The sequence below is a fragment of the Triturus cristatus genome, chromosome 4_2 (genome assembly GCF_964204655.1).
Source record: "Triturus cristatus chromosome 4_2, aTriCri1.1, whole genome shotgun sequence".
Classification (NCBI taxonomy): Eukaryota; Metazoa; Chordata; class Amphibia; order Caudata; family Salamandridae; genus Triturus; species Triturus cristatus.
The window spans coordinates 306014177-306035185 of record NC_140586.1 but is presented as its reverse complement, the minus strand read 5'-3'; the positions used below and the strand labels follow the sequence as shown (position 1 = coordinate 306035185).

Genomic DNA, 21009 nt, shown 5'->3' with positions numbered 1-21009 from the left:
ATGAGGATGGGTGCTCTGGTGTGTTGGTTTTTGAGCCAGCCCTAAAAAGGAGTGTCGGAAGGAGCCTCTAGAAGAAAATAACTGCAAGGCTCCCATAGACTTTGCAGTTTGTGTCCTTTTTCATCTTTTCTAAAGATGTGTCCACTGCAGGGCCAAATAGGTGCTCTTGGTCGAAGGGTTGATTAAGGATACTGGTTTGCACCTCCTGTTTCAATCCAGATATCCTGAGCCAGGCATGCCTGCGTAACAATACGCCAGTATTGACTGCGCGGGACGCAGTGTCCGCGGCGTCTAGAGCACATTTGATTGATGTGTTTGTGATTAATTTGCCTTCCTGTATGAGGTCATTGGCCTTGTCTTTGTATTGCTCTGGTAGGTGTTGAATGAGTTTCTCTAGCTCATCATAGTGAGCCCTATCGTACCTTGCCAAGAGAGCTAGTGTATTGGCTATTTTCCAATAGTTTGCAGTTTGATAACCCCATACGTTTGCCTGATGTGCCTAATTATTTGGATTCTTTATCTGGGGGCGGGGCGTCACCTGAACCTTGATAGTTGGCCCTTTTACGTGCATTAGCAACTGCCAGGGAATCTAAAGGAAGCTGACCCTTAAGGTATATGGGGTCACTGGGAGCAGCTTTGTATTTCTTGTCTATCCTTGGGTTAAGAACCCTAGTCCTAACAGGATCCTTAAACTCGTCTGGTGCGTGTCTAATGAGCCCTTTTAATATTGGTAGAACGTGTGAGGTTTTTTGTGGCTGAGCAAAAGTCTCTAAGAGAAAATCCTCCTGTACAGGGTCAGAATGTAGATTTACTCCATGATATGTTGCGACCCTACTGATTCATTGGGCAAAACCTACATTCTAAAGGCCTTTTGGCCTTAAACTGAATTTTCCTAACTTGAGCTAAGATAAGCACATCCGAACCCAATGGCGGAAAAAAACAATCTAAGGATGGAGAGGATGCCCATGCGCACTGTGGTCCAGGGGAGGAGTCACCTATCTCGTGATACTTCGAAGACTCTTCCAGGACAACAATGTGCAATCATCCGGACCCAACACTAGGCGGCGATCTATGCACAGATATGAATTCAGCAGCCCACATGCCTCGAACCCTACATTATCGTCTGGTCGTGATGGCTTAAAGGGATAAAGATCTGGGTCTGTTTAGTCAGGATCTGTGTTATAGTCCATCCATGGATCTGGGTCCTGTGGGGGATCATCATTGTCTCGTTGTGGGATTTTGTTATTATCCCCTTGTCCGTCTCCATCTCCATTATCACTATCCTCTGGTTGTGAGAGTGGAAAAGCCCAACGGCCCGCGTCGAAGTTTATCGAAGATTTTTCGATTGTAGAAGATGCGCGTCGAAAAAGGGAAACACGATCAAGACAATACTGTCGAGTGGTAGGTGATTGCGCATCGAAGGGGGTTTCAATAACGACACCGACCTGGAGCACAGCAAGTCACATCCGAACCGGATGGCGGAAAAAACCAATCTGGGGATGGAGTCGATGCCCATGCGCACTGTCACCATAAGGAGGAGTCATCTAACTCGTGACTAACAAAGACTTCTTCGACAAAAACAAACTGCAAACATCCGAGCCCAACACCAGATGGCGATCTATGCTACAGTATACAATCTACAGCTCATATGCCTCGAACAATCTTTTCAGGAACCAGCAAAAGGTGTTGTTAGCAGTGTAAACATGACCTCGAATCAACAAAGTTACGTTCAAGAATAACTGCAAGTGCTGAAGCAGAGGAAACGGAATCACAGAATGTAAGATAGTAAAATAGCTTATATGAGCATTTATAGCAGCTTTAAAGACCTTACCTCTGTTCTTTAGCCAAAAGACAAATTCAATTGCGCTTCTACAATTAAGATAAGCGAGACCTCCTTTAAGAAGCATTTTGCTGAATTTTCAACCTAGGTTTAAGCAACTCTGCATTGTTCACTATAACCTGCTTTATATTTTTCGCTGGGGTCACACAGGCATGCCCAAGATGGTAGGCAAGTGACACATGACCCAAATTTCAGGGTGAATTTGTGCCACAATCTCACAGAATGGGTGCTCTGTTGGCGGCACTGAATTGAAGCCACAAAGCTGTGCAATCATGCTCAGTAGAAGCCTGCTAGTAAAAATGTGGTTCGGTCACATGGGAATAAGACCCGATCGAACCCAGCTGTGTGTGAAGTTAAATGGACCTTAATCAACTTCATGACTGTCCTTTCGGAAGAATATTGGCACTCCAGAAATGCTCTAACTTTATCAGTGAGATATCTCATGGCAATGCTTACGAGGGTGCTCTTTAAAGCATTTTACTCTGAATAAGGTGTCAAAGAGTAATACTTTCTTATGCATGACAATTCTAGTTTGCTAAGAAAAAGGTAGGCATGGCCAATCTTATTATGAATAAGTTTAGTTGAAGTTCGTGTTCAGTTCTGAATTAGTTGCACCCAGGTAAAGCCACCCCAAATCTGTTTTCAGTTAACATGGCGTAGGAGTGATTCTCCATGCCTGAAGGCATGATCCTGGTATTTTAAGCCAAAGTCTATCACACACAATATTCCCATTAATTATAAAGTAGCACAGATCTTTGTGCTTACTCATTAAAATATAAACCCTTGTAGTTGCACAACCTTCGTATTAGAACCTACTTGGCAAAGTTGGCTAGGTTCTGGATGACTTTGGCAATGAGGGTGAGAGTCCGTGACGTCCGGTCATCAGGATACTCCTGCATGAGGCTGAAGAGACTAGGCGACATAATGGACGGGCAGAGGAATCGGAGGAAGAGTGAGGCGCTTATCAACCGCTCACTGATGTCATGCTTCCCCCGGCACAGGCACTGCTGCTTCCAGGACGCGAACACCTCCTTCAGTTCCCGGGGGAATACACTGCAAAAACCAAAGGAAAGAGAAGTCATCAGCGAAGGAGAGAGTGCATTCCTGAGTCAGAGAAAAGTACATGTGGGGAAGAATAATGAACAAAACATGAAAGGAGGACAGGTAAGAATTTGAAGCAGACAAGGGAATATTCTGTTAGTACAAGGACAGAAGTAAGTACGAACTAGAAAACCTGAAACTGAGCTGTAAAGACATGGGAGAGCGAAGGAAGGGATTGAGGAAGGAAGCAATAGATAAAGGATGGGTAGGAATGTCTGAGAGCAATGTAAGACAGCCTGAAACAGCATGAACTCACTGCGAAGGAAGCCAGACAGACCAGAGCCTGTGCTGCTTTCCCACAAGTTCTGTGGTTTATAACCTGGGTCTAATGAAGTATGTCTGCTTGAGCGGCGTTGTACACAGCTCAATTCAACTTCTGCTTGAAAAGGTTACAGTTTACTTCAATACAGCAGATCTGTCCTCTCATGCCACTGTAGACCCAGGCTATGAAGCTTGTTAATTCAAACTGACTATAAAGTGTCTACTTGAGAAAGTGGAAGTTAACGTGCTTTTTCTGCATGTGCAATCTTCTCCGGGGAAATAAAGAAAAGGGCAGGTTCTCATCTCGCAGCATGACAGGTAGAGCCCCATTTCCCTATCACACAAGCACTGGAGAAGCATCTTCATTTACGGGTTGTGGTCAGCATATCAGGCTTGCTTATCGGAGAACACTGTGAGAGTGGCTGGAGACACTAAAACAGCAGCTAAGAAAAGTGTACCCACTAGGATATGGCAGAGCTGCCCAGAAAGAACAGCAGTGATCCCCAGTTGTGCCAGCAGTGGGCAATATCAACTAGAAAAGGCATCATGTCTGACGTGACAATTTTCTTGGTGACCAACAGCTAAGAGTATTCCAGTACATCCTGAGAAAGTCTTTCACGTATTAAATGTAATCCTTGCATTGTCTCTGTTTCACAAGTGTGTAGTTGATCTGTGATCGTTTTACTTCACTGTAACTTATCCTGCATCTTCATATCTTTAAACATTCACATACATGCATATTACTGCCATCCAGAAGACCCTTTTAAAATGTAAAAAAAAAAAGTCATGGTTTCCCCAAAGTTGGTTTTATCCTCCTTTAGGGTATCGGCTCTGAAATCTACTTATTTTTTCAGGCCCAATAGTTTACGGTCTGAGTCAACATACTAGTAGTATACCTTGGAGCCTTCTTTTCATTGTATCAAAAGAAAGTCATAGAAAGTGTAGTACTACTTGTACCGGATGACAGCGGCCTCGGGAAACAAATCTGTAGTTCGCTGCAACTGAGGCTGAGGCCAATTGAGAAGACTACAGAGGAAATCTGAAGAGCCAACTAGTTCCAAATCATGACCATGGTGTTCACATCATGATCCTGAGGTTTCTATGCACTTATGAAAAACATAACAGTCTATTTAAACATTCGTAAGAGATGTCATAGTCCAGTTACACACAAAAGCATGTAAGTATGTGGCTCTAACAAATAAAAGATGCAGAAATGTAATAAATGTGTCTACTTTTGGCTAAACTTTAAATCCAACTTGCTGAGGTCTGCAAACTCCTACATTTCCAGTAACTCAATGCAGTATAGGCACTCAAAAGCATATATAACAAAAATCCTCTCCTATGCGCAGATAACTTGTGTCATTAATGAGGCTTAGGAAATTAACATAATGGAGTTGCTGTGGGTTGAGCCATCAACCTTTTGACCGACAGCCTCGAGGCTGACATTCAAAAGGTCACAGCATTCTGCAGGGTATATCAGGTTAATTAGAGCAGTAGCCCATACACCAAAGAGACAGTATGAGGCAGAGCAATGAAAATTAGCATAATGCCAAGCAAGGGAATACTGCAATGGGGAGCAAGGGAAGCTTCTGAATAGTGTAGCAAGACGAGAGCCCTGCAGAGAACAAAGAATTAGCCTGAAGATCCAAGGCAAAATAAATTACGGACAACAGAGCTAATAAAGTAAAGGGCCAGAGGAGCACAGAAAGACTGTACAAGTAAACACAGAGACCATGAGTCAGAAAGAAAGGAAGAAAACAGCCAAAAAAACAGTCAGGAAGAAAACATACAAAAGAAGTGATAAAGAACAACATGCGAGAGGGAGGAGAGGAAATAGAATTTAATAAGAGACAGTGTAGGCAGAGACATTAGAAAACTGATCAAGTGCTAGAAGTGAGAGAGAGTAGAGATAGGCAATATGAGACACGTTTGGTAACTGAAAGGGCAGGTAGCTCTTCAGCATAGTGCATCAAATGGTGGCTCACCAGTAGCTGTTGATGATCTTGCAGAACGCCAGCTCACAGCACATCTTCAGGTTGCTCTGGTGCTCAGCCAACTCACTGGAGGAACACTTGCTGGGATCCACCTCACAGTTTTCGTCAGACTCGTACAGTGCCTTTATGAACTCCCCTAGTAAGAAGGAGAGAACAGCCATTGGAGCAAGAGAAATCAAGAGTTTTTTTTTTTTTAACAATGATCAGTGTTGAATTCTCTCTCACTTTTACCTGCCTCTATACTAAAGTGGCTGCTCCAGGTGGCACAAGGGTGCCCTTAGCCACTTTTACTGTGTGCACTAGCTTATTGCAACAGCTCGAAGAACTCAGACTTGGAGAGATCTCTCAACCGTACTCTTAGGACAGAGACCTACACTACATTTTTCTGAAAGCTTGGATCTTAATCATAGAACCCATCTCAACCCTCGAAGGATATGACCCACCTTAAAGGGTTACCAAGATGGCAATCAGATTTAGACAACAAACAGAGTGAGCAAACCTTTCTAGGACCAATCATCACACATGGAAGGGTCATTTAGCTTTTGCAGACGGGGCTCAGAAGAGCATTCTTACCTAGTGCATCATGAAGGTACTTCTGTCCCACAAGCTTCAAGTACTCCTCAATGGCTTTGGTGGCAAGGGTATTCTCTCTGAAAATCAGAACGTCATGTTCTCCAAAGCGATCCACCTCAGACATTACCAGGTCAGTCAGAAAGTCCTTAAGAAGAAGAGACAAGAGGGAAGGGTTGTAATTAATATGAAAAGCTGCTAATAGAAATATATAGGGAAAGAGTATTGAAAGAAGCAGCTGTTCATATACGTATATAAATAAATAAAAACAAGGCAACCATGCCATCACGGTCTCATTCCTACTACTCCACCACAAAAAATGCACATTGGCCACTGCTAAAGAGTAGAAGTGGGTGGAATGTTCCATTCCATCGCGGAGCTTTGGCAACTCTACATTACTCTTTAATGTGGAGTTCTGGTCAAATTCTTCCAATTGCCGCGTGGAGGAATTCTTCTCCTGTGATGCTCCAGAATATGCGAGCACAAATGAGATTTGGTGCGCCCTAGCATGATTTTGCAATGCGGGTGCTTTCAGCGCTCATGAGCTGTTGTGGTCAGAGTGCTGCCGTTCAAGTAGATGTGCTACAACTCACTTAGATTTTCTGCTCTAATGGCAGCAAAATTAACTCGAATAGCTGTGTGCTTTTACACAACACATGGTGCCACTACCACTGATTTTCAGTGTTGCTCACGCTACCAGCGCAGAATTGCAGCACAAGCAGTGCAAGCTTATTTTCCACAGGTTGTGAATGTATTTATTTTGTTGTCCTGAGATCTGTGAAAGGAATATGCTACTTACCAGTATGCATCTGTTCTTGGCATGTAGAGCTGCAGAGTTGTACACTTAGCATAGATCGCCATCTGGTGTTGGGCCCGGATGTTTGCAGTTTGTTTTTGTTCTTTGGACAGTCTTTGGAAGTCACGAGTTCGGTGACTCCTCCTTCGGTCCGTACTGCGCATGGGCTTCGGCTCCATCCTCAGATTGTTTTTCGCCAACAGGGAAATGATGGAGCGTAGTAATAACAGTGAGAAACCCATGTGTGTTGTATCTAAATAAGATGGACTGGAACGGATACAGGTAGCCGGGGAGGCGGGTGGGCGTGTACAACTCTGCAGCTCTACATGCCAAGAACAGATGCATACTGGTAAGTAGCATATTCCGTTCGAGGCATATGAGCTGCAGATTGTACACTTAGCATAGATTATATAGCAGTACCCAACCTTAGCGGCGACCACCGGTATCCGTTGCAGCGGTTTGAAAAAGTGTCTTTAGTACAGCCTGGCCCACACTAGCTTGCTGCTTGGAATGCACGTCTACACAGTAATGTTTTGTGAAGGTGTGCGGTGTTGACCATGTGGCTGCTTTGCAGATGTCATCTAAGGGTATGTTCCCTAGAAAAGCCATAGAAGCCCCTAACTTTCTAGTAGAGTGGGCTTTAGGTGGAACAGATAATGTTCTTTTTGCCTTTTGATAGCAAATTTGTATGCACTTTACAATCCACCTAGCTATCCCTGATTTAGAGATGGGGTTGCCTTTATGTGGTGGAGAGAAGGAAACGAACAATTGTTTAGTCTTCCTGAAAGGTTGCGTTCTTTGTATGTAGTACAGCAAAGCCCTCTTAACATTAAGTGTGTGTAAGGCCCTTTCTGCAACAGATTGAGGTTGCGAGAAAAAGACAGGTAATTCCACCGATTGATTGAGATGGAAGGGGGAAATGACCTTGGGCAGAAACTTCGGATTTGTACGAAGTATGACCTTGCTGTGATGTATTTGTAGGAAGGGTTCCTGTATAGTGAACGCTTGTATTTCACCAACCCTTCTAAGGGAAGTGATAGCTACGAGGAAAGCTGTTTTCCAGGTGAGGAACTGTAGCTCACATTTATGCATTGGTTCGAAGGGTGGACCCATTAGCCGTGTAAGAACTACATTTAGATTCCACACAGGGGAAGGTGGTGCCCTGGGAGGAATTACTCGTTTAAGGCCTTCCATAAAGGCTTTAATAGCGGGCACTCTGAACAGTGATAAATGCTGTCTGTTTTGTAGATAAGCAGCAATCGCTGCTAGGTGTAGGCGTATGGATGAATATGCCAGGTTACACCTGTGAAGATGGAGCAGATAGCATATGATGTGCTGTATTGATGCATCTAAAGGGTTGATTGTATTGTTACGGCAGTAAATTACAAATCTTTTCCACTTTGCGGCATAGCATGCTCTAGTGGTAGGACGTCTGGCTTCCATGATAATGTTCATGCAATCAGGGGGAAGGTTAAGGTATCCAAATTCTAAGATTTCAGGAGCCAGATCGCAAGGTTGAGCTGAGCTGGGTCCGGGTGCCTGATTTCTCCATGGTTCTGGGTTAGGAGGCATGGGGACAGGTGCAGTTTTTGATGTGGTACCACCGATAGCTGTAGTAGTGTGGTGTACCACGGCTGCCTGGCCCATGTTGGGGCTACCAGAATGAGTGTGAGGGAGTGCTCTGGGCTAAGCGGGAGAGCTGGGGAGAGTGTGTCCCCCCCCTGTTTTTGGATATAATACATTGCAGTCATGTTGTCTGTGCGAATGAGGACTGCTTTGCCCGAAATCTGTTTTTGAAAGGATTTTAGGGCTAGAAAGATCGCCAAGAGCTCCAGATGGTTGATGTGGAGCGATTTTTGCTGTGGCGTCCATAGACCTTGCATTGTGAGGTGTAAGAGGTGCGCTCCCCAGCCGGAGAGCGATGCGTCCGCTGTTAGAATCACCTGAGGAACCGGGTCCAGGAACGGCCGCCCTTTGGAAAGGTTTGTGGTGTTCCACCACTGCAGAGAGTGATGGGTGCGGCCGTCCACCAACACCAGATCCGTCAGCTGACCCTGGGCCTGGTTCAACTGTCGTGCTAGGCACTCTTGAAGTGGACGCATGTGGAGTCTTGCATGGGGCACTATGAAAATGCAAGACGCCATCATTCCTATGAGCTTCATAAACACTCTTGCTGGAAGAGAGTGTTGAGGAAGGAATGTTTTGCGCAAGGCTTGTATGCTTGCGATTCTGGCTGAGTTTGGATAGGCAATACCTTTGGAGGTGTCTATAGTGGCCCTGAGATATTGCTTTGTGTGAGATGGTATGAGGTGGGACTTTTGGTAGTTCACCGTGAAGCCTAGCTGGTGGAGCAGTTGGATGGTGCTGTTTGTATGTTGCACACATTGGTCGTAGGACGCGGCTTTTATCAGCCAGTCGTCTAAGTAAGGGAAGACGTGAATATGTTGACGTCTGAGGTGTGCTGCTACTACCGCTAGGCATTTGGTAAACACCTGTGGTGCGGTGGTGACCCCGAAGGGGAGAACCGTGAATTGGTAATGCTGACCGTCCACCACGAATCTGAGGTACTTCCTGTGAGAAGGGTGTATTGGAATGTGAAAGTATGCGTCTTTCAGATCCAAGGTAGTGAGAAAGTCTCCCTGACAAAGGAGCGGGAGGACTTGTTGTAGGGTGACCATGTGGAAATGGTCTGAATGTATGTACGCATTTAGAGGCCGGAGGTCCAGAATGGGCCTCAGGGTCCCGTCTTTCTTTGGTATTAAGAAATACAGAGAGTAGACCCCTAGGTTTTGCTGATTGACGGGGACCTGCTCTATAGCATGTTTTTGGAGGAGGGAGAGCACCTCCTGTTTGAGTAGTGTGGAATGTTCTTGAGACATTGGACGGTGCCTTGGTGGGATATTGGGTGGGGTAGATGTTAGCTCGAGACAGTACCCTGACCGAATAATTTGGGTCACCCATTTGTCCGATGTTATGGACTCCCATGCGTGGATAAAGTTTTGCAGTCTTCCCCCGACCGGAGTGGGATGGTCTGGGGGGAGCGAAGGGGAGTCATTGTGCGGGCGGGGTGGCAGAACGGGTGGTGTTAGTTTTGCCCCTGCCCTTATTGTTGTTGCCTCTGTAACCACCCCTTTGGTAGCCCTTTGAAAAGGTATTTTGAGGAGGGGACTTGTAGGAGGTAGAGGCGCTATCGGTGGTGGAGTAGCCTCTGCCTGTGCTACGAAAAGGACGAGCGTCGAAAGGAGCGTTTAGGGGCCTGTGATTGAGGTGCCCCCATAGACTTTGCTGTGTCTGTATCCTTTTTCATCTTTTCTAACGCTTCGTCCACCTTTGGCCCAAAGAGAGTTTGTTGGTCAAAGGGGTGATTTAGTATGGACGCCTGGACTTCAGGCTTGAACCCTGAGATCCTGAGCCAGGCATGACGACGAAGCAGGACACTAGTATTTATGGCTCTAGAAGCAGTGTCAGCTGCGTCGAGGGCACACTTAATGGAGGTGTTAGTAATTAGTTTACCCTCCTGTATTAGTTCATGAGCCTTGCATTTGTGTTTGTCGGGGAGGTGCTGCATAAGAGCCTCAAGCTCGTCGTAGTGTGCTCTGTCATAGCGCGCAAGTAGCGCTTGTGTATTTGCAATGCGCCACATGTTTGCAGCTTGGGAGGCGGTGCGTTTGCCAGACGCGTCAAGAAGTTTGGATTCTTTATCTGGCGGAGGGGCTTCTCCTGAGGACTGGGAGTTAGCCCGCTTTCTAGCTGTGGACACAACTAGGGAATCTAAGGGAGCAGGGCCCTTAATGTATGCAGGGTCTGTGGGTGCCGCCTTGTACTTTTTTTCTGTTCTAGGGTTCAATACCCTGGCCCTGACGGGGTCTTTGAACACCTCTGCAGCATGCTTGGTGACACCTTTAAGCATGGGCAAGATAGATGTGGACTTGTCCTGAATGTCAAATGTATCCAGTAGGAAGTCGTCTTCCACTGGTTCACTATGCATTTCCACCCCATGGTAGTGTGCTGCTCTTTGCACTAAGTGGTGAAACCCTAAGGAGTCCTCTGGAGGAGACGGCCTGGATGGGTATAGGTCGTCCTGAGGTATGTCAGGGTTTTGGTAGTCTTCCCATGGGTCTGGGGTCCCCGGTGGAGTGGGGTCCATTGGGGCGTCCGCCGGGTCATAATCTGGATCCCCGTAATCCGGATCTGGGGACGGGGTCGGGGAGTGATGAGGTAAGGGTGGCGGAGACCTGGGAGGTGGAGGGGGTGGAGGAGGAGGCGGAGGCGGAGGTAGTGGGGAGGGCACTCTGAGAGGAGAAGTAGCAGAGTCCTTCCGCTTGGGTGGTGGAGGAGGAGCCGGGGTATCAAGGCGTCTCTTTTTGATAATTAAAGTCAATAGCCCAATCTTTGGATCTTTAAATAGAGTCTTTTGCAAAGGGTCTGGTGTAAACAGATCCAGTGGCGCCGAATCGTTCGCTGGCGCCGATGGTTTCGGAGCCGAGGGCTTCGATGGTTTCTGTGCGCCATGCTTTTTTGGAGCCTCCGGTTTTTTCGGCGTCGAAGGAGTTTTCAGCGCCGGAGAGTCGGTGCCGACAGATTTGTGTTTGTGTTTGGTCGGCACCGAGAGTCCAGGCTTCGGCACCGGTGGCTTCGGAGTCGAGCTGGGTATTACTTTCTTCGGTGCCGGATGGTGTTTTTCGGCACCAGGCGTCGGCTGGCTCGAGCTGCCGTGAGACTTCTGAGGCTTCGACACCGGGCCCGAAGGTGGGGTGATAGAAGCTGTGTGCTTGGTTTTACCCAGGCATGCAGGCGAGGGTGTAACCTGAGTCTCTTTGGTTTTGGGCGCGGGGGTGGGAGGGGGTACAGTACTCACGACCCGCTGCGCCGGTGTGATGTCCTCCACGTTGGAGTCGTCGGCCTCGGAAGCGCTGACGACGTCGTCCTCCTGCCCGGTGTGTAGTTGCCCCGAAGCTTCGGAGTCGTCTCCGAAGATGTCCGGTGGAGCTGCGGTCGATGAGTGCGCCATGGTGCGTCGAGCTCTTCGATCCCGGATGGTCTTTTTTGATCGAAAAGACTTACAGGCGGGGCAGTCTCTAGCCTCGTGTTCTGGAGAGAGGCAAAGGTTACACACCTGGTGGAGGTCGGTGTGGGGAAATTTAGACCCACATTTCGGGCACTTTTTGAACGGAGTCCTTTCCATCGGCCGGGACCGGAGTCGAGGAGGGCCCGAAGGCCGGTGCCGATGGACGGAATGGAGAAAAGTGCCGCTTCGAGAGATGAAGATATGATGAATAAACTCGAAGAACGAGGATTTTCCGTCGAGGCTGGAACCGTAGAAGTTCGAAGCCGGAGCACGAAGTATCACATCCGAGCCCGATGGCGGAAAAAAACAATCTGAGGATGGAGCCGAAGCCCATGCACAGTACGGACCGAAGGAGGAGTCACTGAACTCGTGACTTCCAAAGACTGTCCAAAGAACAAAAACAAACTGCAAACATCCGGGCCCAACACCAGATGGCGATCTATACTAAGTGTACAATCTGCAGCTCATATGCCTCGAACCAATTGTTATGTCTGCACTTTGGATTAGTTTCAGAGTTTCAACCTGCCTGTCAATCCCTTGTTAGCGTCGTGTCCTCTCTGTGTTATGGTAACCTTTTTCTTCAGTTAGTGTGCTGGAATTTTAGCTTGCCACCTCGACCATCCACAACAACCTTATGAGTTTGACTTGCCTCCTTCCCTTTCCTCAAGGCATGTCTCCTTTTGGGTGCAGATTACTGCTTTCCTCTTCATTGCCAACTCATGCATGGAATAACTTTGTGTTAGCCCCTTTCTTCTTTGTAGAAATGTGCTTCTTTCCCACTTGGAACACAGTTTCCATCTAAGCTCATTTTCTGCACACATCCACCCTACTAGTTGGATCGTTGAACAAGTTACTGTTTGGTAGAGACTATCGCTGCAGAATCTTTACCTTAGAATTATCGCCAGGTGTCAGACTGGCTCTGGACATTTTTCATGAGCAGTACCCCTGTGCGCCTGTAGGTGGGGTTGTTGCCATCATCTGTGCTGGAAATAACGTGCAAGGTACCTATATAGGTGCCCCCCAGTGTGCTGAAGTCCGTTTCTTTTTGTGATTTTTCACACCAGGAGCGCGTAGACACAAAGAACACTGACCACTGGTGCGGAAGACTAGGACCTTGAAAAGGGAACAGCCTTGACTCTAAAAATCTGTTCGCAGAGCAGGAAGGATGGGTGAGTGGGTCGGTAAGGAATCTGTGGCTAGATAGAGTCTCTACCAAATAAGGCTTCCCCAAAGGTAAATAACTTGTTCATCTGATAGAGACTTCTAGCCGCAGATTCCTTACCTTAGAATAGATATCCAAGCAATACCTCCGAGAAGGTGGGTCTGTGGACAAATTCACACTAGAAAGTACTGCAGGACAGAACGGAAAAAGTACCCATCCTGACGGACCTGGCTGTCCAAGCAGTAGTGCTTGGTGAATGTGTGCAAAGAAGCCCACGTTTCTGCCTGGCAGGTGCCCTGGAACCGGAACTCTGCATGCTAACACAGTGGTCACAGGCTTAGCTCTGGTGTAATGAGCACGTAAACCCTCAGAGAATTGCCTCTTGGCCAGTGAGTAGCGGATTTTAATGCAGAGAACGATCCATCAAGAGATGGTCTGTTCCTGTAAAGCCTTTCCCTTGTTGGCTCCAGCATACCCCGCAAGGAGTTGGTTGTCCGCCCAGAAATATTGTGCGAGGTCAAGGTTGAACAACAACGCTCTTATTGGGTTCAGTTATTGAGTTGCTGCTCTTCCTTAGAGGGATGCGGGGGAGCATAAAAGGTAGGCAGGTGATGGACTGGCCTACATGAAAGGGAATGACAACTTTCAGCAGCAAGGAAGCTCTAGTGTGAAGCACCAGCTTGTCTGGAAAGATAGTTAGGTATGGAGGCTTATATGAGAAAGCCTGAAGCTCACTGACCCCTTCAGGCAGATGTCATCGCCACTAGGAAGGCCGTCTTGATGCCAAGGAGCATGAGAGGGCAGTTATGTAGCGTCTCAAAGGGAGTGCACATCAGAAATGTAAATACAAGATTGAGTTTCCACAGAGGCATGATAAAAGGATGAAGGTGGAAACATGTTGAAGACCTTTCAAAAACCTTTTTACAAACGGGGACTTGAACAGGGATGGCTGATTTGACAAAGGCAGAAAGGCTGAGATGGCAGAAAGATAGCTCTTTAAGGTGCCCAATGCACAGCCCTGCTGGGCAAGAGAAAGTTTAAATAGAAGTATCTGAGAAAGGGAAGCAGAAGGAGGGTCAAGAGGCTGAAACATCTTTATCATAGCCTGAACATCCTGGACTTTAGGAATTTAAGCTCTAAACAGCACCGTGTCCAGAACAGCTCAGATGAAAGGGAGCGTCTGAGAGGGACTCAGTTGCGACTTTGGCACATTGATAGTGAACCCCAGGAAGTGCAGGAGGCCAACTGTAGTCTGGAGGTGTGAGATTGCTGCCTGGAGCAAGTCCACCTTAATAGGCAGTTGTTGGGATAGGGGAAGACTGGCATCCCTGATCTCTGCAGATGAGCTGCAACCACCGCCATCACTTTGGTGAACACCCGAGGGGTACTTATAAGGCCAAAAGGGCGCAAGGTGAACTGAAAGTGCTTGTGGCCTGAAGAAGAACTGCAGTTAACGTTTGTGTGCATGCAGGACGGGAATGCGGAAATATGCTTCCAGCAAGTCCAACACTACCATCCAGTCTCCCACGTCTGGGAGACTGGGAAAGGACTTGAGCGAGCGTGAGCATTTCGAATTTCTCCTTTTTGTGGAAGAAATTGAGAGGGTTTAGGTCTATGATAGGACAAAGGCCTCTGTCCTTTTTGAGCCCCAAAAACTAGTGGGAATAACAACCACGGCCTATTTCAGGCATCAGCACACTCTCTATGCTCACTTGGTTAAGAGAGCTGCCACTTCCTGGCGGAGAAAGGAGAGAGGGTTTTCCGTCAGCTTGTCGCAAGTAGGTGGGATGGGTGGAGGGGTATTCGCAGAGAAGAGGGAGTAGCCCCTTTGAACAATCTGGAAAACCCAACGGTCTGTTATCAACCTCCAGTGGTGCAGGTGATGGCATATCCTGCATCCCACTGGTTGCCCATGATTAATGGATAAATCCAGAAGAGTGGGCCGTTCCTTTGCCTGATGGTTAGATTGTGGAATGTTTTACCTATGGGCTTTGGTTTTCAGGAAAGGACTTTTCATTCTGCACTAATCTTCTCTTATGTTTGCCTGTGCCTTTAGACACTGGGGAAATTCTGCTCACTTGGGCCGGGACACCTTGTTAGGTAGCTGTGCGCTTTAGAAATGTATTGTATTGTATGATTGCTGAAGGGCTAACTAAAGAGGTTTGGAGCCTGCCCGGGCGGGGATTGTGGAATGGGTTATCCTCTGGCTGCCCGACCCATGGGGTCTGTGGAAACTGCGTCCTCAGCCACGCAGAGGATGAGGATCTTGCGTCCCGGGTGGGTAGGAGGGTAAAGACAGAAGCTCTTACATGCCCATGAAAGGAGCAAAATGTAGACTGGGGTTGGTAGGCGCCCATGGAAAAAGGCCCAGGGACCTGGTCATAGCTCTGCTATCCTTGAAGCAGTCCAGCACTGAGTCTGCCTTGTCTCCGAAGAGACCGGAGCCATCAAAGGACATCTCCATAAGCAAGACTTGGACAGCCTCTGAAAAAACAGTCGTTCTCAGCCAGAAGGAGCTACTGTCAACGAAACTGCTCTGACTAGCGTGTCGGACATGTCCAGCCGACATCCAATTGTGAACTTGGCTACCACTCTCCCATCTGCCATAGCATGGTAGAGTAGCTCGGGCCTCCTCTGGTACTATGGGCAGGACCTGTGCAAACAATCCAGTAAAGGCCCAAAAGGCACGCAGACTTAACGGACTGTAGTGCCAGGCCGGTGGAAGAAAACATTTTCTTGCCTAAGGTGTCCAGCCTCTTCGATTCCCTCTCTGGTGGAGTAGTAGGGAATGCACCAGGACTTACACAGGAGGTGGAGGCTTGGACCACCACGCTCTCTGGTGTGCATGTTTTGTGAGGAAATAGCGATGGCCCTGGGCAATTGTCCTGTTCACAGGTGCCCATGTGCTGGGCTTAGACCATGTCCCAAGTAGGACGTCCGTAAGGGCTTCATTAAATGGGATAAGCGTGTCTGATGGGGTCATTCCCGGATGAAGCACCTCTGTCAAAACGTTAGTCTGGACTGCCACTGAGGGATGGTTAAGGTCCAGGACTGCAGCCGCCCTTCTCACCAACATAGCAAGAGAAGCTCCCTCCTCCATACCCATGGTAGAAGGAGAGACCATGCCAGTATATGGGGAGTTGTCAAGTGCACTGGTGTCCACCAAATCCTCACACCAACCCATGTTGGGGCCTAGGAGCTAGCATTCCTCTAGGTCCAGTCTCCCCTCCTAATCTTTCTTAAGTCCTAGCCCATAGGGCATCGGGGAAGATCAAGGTGGTACGGCTGGACCAGTCCGGATCCAACTGTGGATCCAAGGGCCCACGCTGGCAATGGGGAGGGACCGGGATCGAGACCGACATGGCATCCCATGTCGAGCTGCAAGGAGATTGAGGGACTGCTACCTCGAGTCCTTGGGGTGCATGATGTCGCAGTCGACGTAGGTCTTTGCGCCGTGGTTGTGCTCATGTGTCACAAACAGGATCCAGGAGGCCAGAGAAAAACAAGATGCGGGTCCATCACCAACATCTCTAATTGACAGGCGTGGCACAGCTTGAAGCCAACTTTCCTATTGGTCATTCCTGCCCTACCAGGAGACAGATCTCGATAAACTTTGACAAAAAATGGATAAAGGTAACTCAAAAATGACTGGCGGTAGTGCTCTCCAGATCTGCGCTAAAAGAACTCACTTCAGTTCATTGGGGTGGCCCCTATATAGGCATTGCACACAACATTTTCGGTATGGATGACGCAGACGACAACACACAAAGCCAAATTATGCCACCTACCAGTGCGCAGGAGTACTGCTCACTAAATATTTCCAGATACAGTGCGCGCCTGGGAATAATTCTAAGGTTAAGAATCTGCGGCTTTTAGTCTCCATCAGATATGACATACAAAATGAAAGCACTTAACCGTGCAAAGAGCTAGGAAAAATTGAGCCCCTTCTTCCGAGTTGGTTGTATGACACCCCACATATGTAATAGTTCTATAGTGGAGACTATGGGGCTGATTATGATGGCGGAGGGACTGCCACCGCAGGGCCAGCGGTGGCAACCGCCGGCCCTGTGGTGGCGGTCCTTACCGCCATCGAACTGATATTTCCCACCGCCAGATTAGGATGGCGGTGGGAACATGAATGCGTCCGCAGCGGCCGCAAAGACCGTCTGCCGCCAGCAATCGTCCCGATTGCCTAGCGGATGGTCCAGGGAGCCCAAAATGGTGGCGGTGCCTAGCAGGCACCGTCCACCAGATTAGGATGCAGGCAAACACCGGCCTTTCCATGGCGGCGATGCTGCCATGGAAAGGCATACGGAGTTCTGCTACAGGGCCCGTTGCGGGCCCCCGGAGGGTGTGGGGGGCTGCTGAAGGGGGTACCTATGGTACCCCCGTAAATTGCCATGCTCAAGGTGGCAGGCACCGCGCGGTGCCCGCCACGTTGTGCATCGCAATGCAAAACATGGTTGTTTAAAATTGCGTACGGTGCTGCAGCCAGCAGCACCGTCTGCAATGTTAAACTACCAGCATGCACCCGCCAGTGTGGCGGGTGCATCCTAATTCGGCAGCCGGGACCGGCGCACCTATGGCGGACGGTCCCAGCTCCGCAGGGATGCGTCCGCCTGCCATCCTAATAGGCCCCCATGTATTTTCTTATCCAAATGTAAATTGATTGAGAGATGCACTTTGTGCCCAGGTTGTGCATACTTTGTCAATAACATGTCTGAAATAAAAACACTAACAGTCCAAAGCAGTGGCATTAGGCATGGCCTAGCCAGCCCCAGTAAACTGGAGATGGTGTTGAATTTAGAGAGAGCATGCATTGCTCTGTTTTTTGGTGTGCAATCTACCAAGATTTTAGATACAGTTTTATATACTTACAAGCTTGCGTGGCAATTTCTACCATAACAATAACAATCTTACTAATAGTTCTATCTGACTACAAAAGAATTTTCTGATTGGGCTATAACTCTATTAAGAACGAACCATCTCCCAGGGTCTTAAAATACAAAATAATCATAATTAGGTCACTTATTACGAGTACTCTGTAAATTGAACTGTGTAATTGAGGAAACTCAAATGCTACTAGATGAATTGATGTAATCTCCATGCCAATACTCAGTTCCACATGGGGTATCTTGCATAATTCCTAACTTACAAAAAATGATCTAGTACCCTCGGAGGGGGTAAGATATCTGTACATTGATCTAACCTCACGAGTTGCACAAGCTTTTGAAATTGGACCTCTTCTTGGTTACCAACAATTGATAATCCGCCCCCAAGATTTATGTCAGAAAGTGAGATGGCTAAAAATGTGTACATATAAGCATTCTGAATGTGAGAATACTTCTGGTTGGATATTTGAATAAATACTTGTGATGAAGTCTAAAACGTTCCCAGAGATGCTGACATTTTGAGCAATATACGGAATTTAATCCACTTAGTATGAAATATTAGAAGGGACCACTGATCTATTTGGAAATATTGTAGCTGTTACTACTCTGATAAAATTTTGACTTTAACATTAGGCATATGGTTTGGATGAATGTGTTTTCACCCAGTCAACGAAATAAATACATTTGATTACATAAACCCTACTGAAAATCACTGGAACTTCACAGTAAGGGAAATAACAGGCAGCAAGCTCTAAATGGGACACAAGGAAGGCACACTCACTTCAGGAGTTAAATGATGGGGAAACCCCAAAGCTGACAATATGAATCAAAGTGAAAAGTAATGTGGTAGCTTAAAGATTCAAAGATGCCATCACAATCAATCTTGAATAAAAAAGACACTGGTACTGAAGGCCTCAGGTGGGGACAGATCCACCTTTGTGATGTGAGCAGCATAGAAATATGCTGCACTCCAGCCCATATGATAGAATTAGAAGCTGTTCCATTCCAAATATGTAATTTCCTAAGGCGACAAACTGAATGAGGGTGAAGTTCTTATCAGTGGTTGCCCTTTAACTCTGGGACAACGTAAACAAAATATGAGAACTCTGTCCAATAATTTCTCCTACCAGTTTTGTGTTTGAATGATGGGTAGCGTATAAATACTAGCATGGCCCCAATACAGACTTCGGTATCAGTAGCCACAGTACTGACTACTCCACTGAGCCTGAAGACCATAGAGGTGACTGATATCTTGCTTGGATTTAAGATGTGAACCTTTACTACAAACTTACTACGAAATTCGACAGGAAAAATGTGTACCATTTGGGAGCTTCAACAAAGAGTACAAATGTATTTCTACATTAATAAGATATCTGTCAAATTAAAAAGCACAAATATCGTAAGTATTTACAAGATAAGGGAATTTTGTTATGAGAACAGGTTCATTGATGCTCGGGGAGATGCAGGTCAGATGGTAAAACTCAAAACAGATTTATCCCAATCATATGCGAACATCACACAACTTCCCAGTATCCTTCCAATGGCTTCAAGTGAGGGAACATGCAACTTGTAAAGTGATCTGCGGTGCACTAGGCCTAAACGGTGACATACGTTTCTCAAGCAAACAAAATACACTGCCTTTCTCAGAGACACACACATTTAATGCGACATGTAAAAGAGATCGCTGTCCCAATGCAGGCAAAGCACTGAGCAAAAATAACAATACAAAATTAAAACATTACTATTCTAATCTTTCCTCTCTATGACCACCTCACTTACAGGTTTCACTTACACTAACAGAAAGATGAAATTAATGTGCAGTGCATCTTCATAAACACTTCAGTAAAAACGAGGAGGACTCTCTTGAGAGGGGCAGGATTCAAGCACTGTATAAGCATATGGCAGATTGCTGCTCAGGCCCAAACCGTATGATGGAAAAATGGTAACAGCAAATCGACAACAAACATCTCCTCCCCTGCAGGTGCGCCAGAGTCCCGTGTGTGCGAGTCCCTGATGAAGCTCTCACAGCTGCTAATACTGGGTCTGTTTTCAACGTTCTAGCCAAGGACAGGTTCTCTTCTCACAATCTTCTCGATCACTAACGTAGGATAAAGCATTGGGAATCAACATACAATGAGGGAAGGAGGCAGACGGCGCTGAACTAGGTTTCTGCAGTGATATGAACCGAGAAACATGTTCAGAAATGCGGTATATCACATCCACCTTTAGTTTAAATGCAAGACAGTCCATACAAACCCAAATAAGATTGAATTTGGGTAGCAGAAGAGGGGCACAGAGGATTAAAGAGAAGCATAATATGTGGGTGTCTCTGAACACACCCCAGAAACATTTGTTTGTTGGTTGGTTGAGTACATGTCTCTGCACCTGCAGAAACCAAGAAAAGCTAAGATGCAGCTTGGAGAAACTGTGCTTGTCCCTGAATGAGGACGAATTTAATAAGGATTTTTTGAGCGATGCAGTGTGAGAAATGTACTCCTTCTGCATGTGGTGTAAAGTGAAAGAGCTTTGTAGACAGGACAGAAATGTACATCTTTATGAGTGCAAATCCAAGAATGGTTTGCTTGGACCCAATAGGATGCATTTCATATAGGTTTAGGTTAGGTTAGGTTCACACAAATCCTACATTCCCTCATCAAACCCAGCATGCCTGAGTTCTACAAAAGATCTAAGACGAGACCTAGGACACTTTTGAAATCTCAGACCAATAGCCCTTCTCCTTCAGATTCTGATACTTTCAGGAAGAAATAGTTTACATTGGTCTTCTCTGACAAAATTACCAAAATAAGACTGCAACTTTTTGTCCCTAATGACGTCTTTTCAATCATGGTAAATCTCCCCGGCATCTCCTCTCTCATTTCCTCAAGCCTTTCTTGACTAAGTGGTCTCAAAAATGAAAACTTAATTGTAATCTGATGACGCAATGTCTCCTACCATTACCAAAGCCCTTGTTTAAGTCTTTATCCCTGATCGGTTTCCCCTTAACAATTCCTTTCTTCAAAAAGGTGTAGTTTTAAACGTCCTGTACGCTGCACACACCAAAGCCCTACCTGGAAAAACAAATCAATGGCAGTACCAACAGGTCTCACCTTTGGGACCCATCAGCTTTGTCAATGCTTTTTGGTGATGCTTAAATGCATTGGTTAAAAGCAATATTTTTGTCAGTGTGGTTTATTATCAGGAAGTGATGGTTGTTTCAAAGCAAAGGGGTGGGAGGTACCACGTACAGAGGAACATGTGGCCAGGGAGAAGCACACTAGGGACAGCAAAGCAGGGGGTGGAGCAAACAAGGGAGACTGAAATAGAG

The 21009-nt window shown here is 46.8% G+C and overlaps 1 protein-coding gene across 8 annotated transcripts in view; it reads right to left on the bottom strand.

Moving 5' to 3' along the window:
- The window catches only part of RASAL2 (RAS protein activator like 2), an 891981-nt gene that overhangs the window by 98549 nt on the left and 772423 nt on the right, over positions 1-21009 (bottom strand). For all 8 annotated transcript variants that reach the window (XM_085601613.1, XM_085601610.1, XM_085601612.1 and 5 more), the window contains 3 exons: positions 5770-5914; positions 5188-5332; positions 2657-2893 (listed from right to left, as the gene is read on the bottom strand). In XM_085601613.1, coding sequence (XP_085457739.1) covers positions 2657-2893; positions 5188-5332; positions 5770-5914 — 527 coding nt within the window. The remainder of the gene's footprint in view (positions 1-2656; positions 2894-5187; positions 5333-5769; positions 5915-21009) is intronic.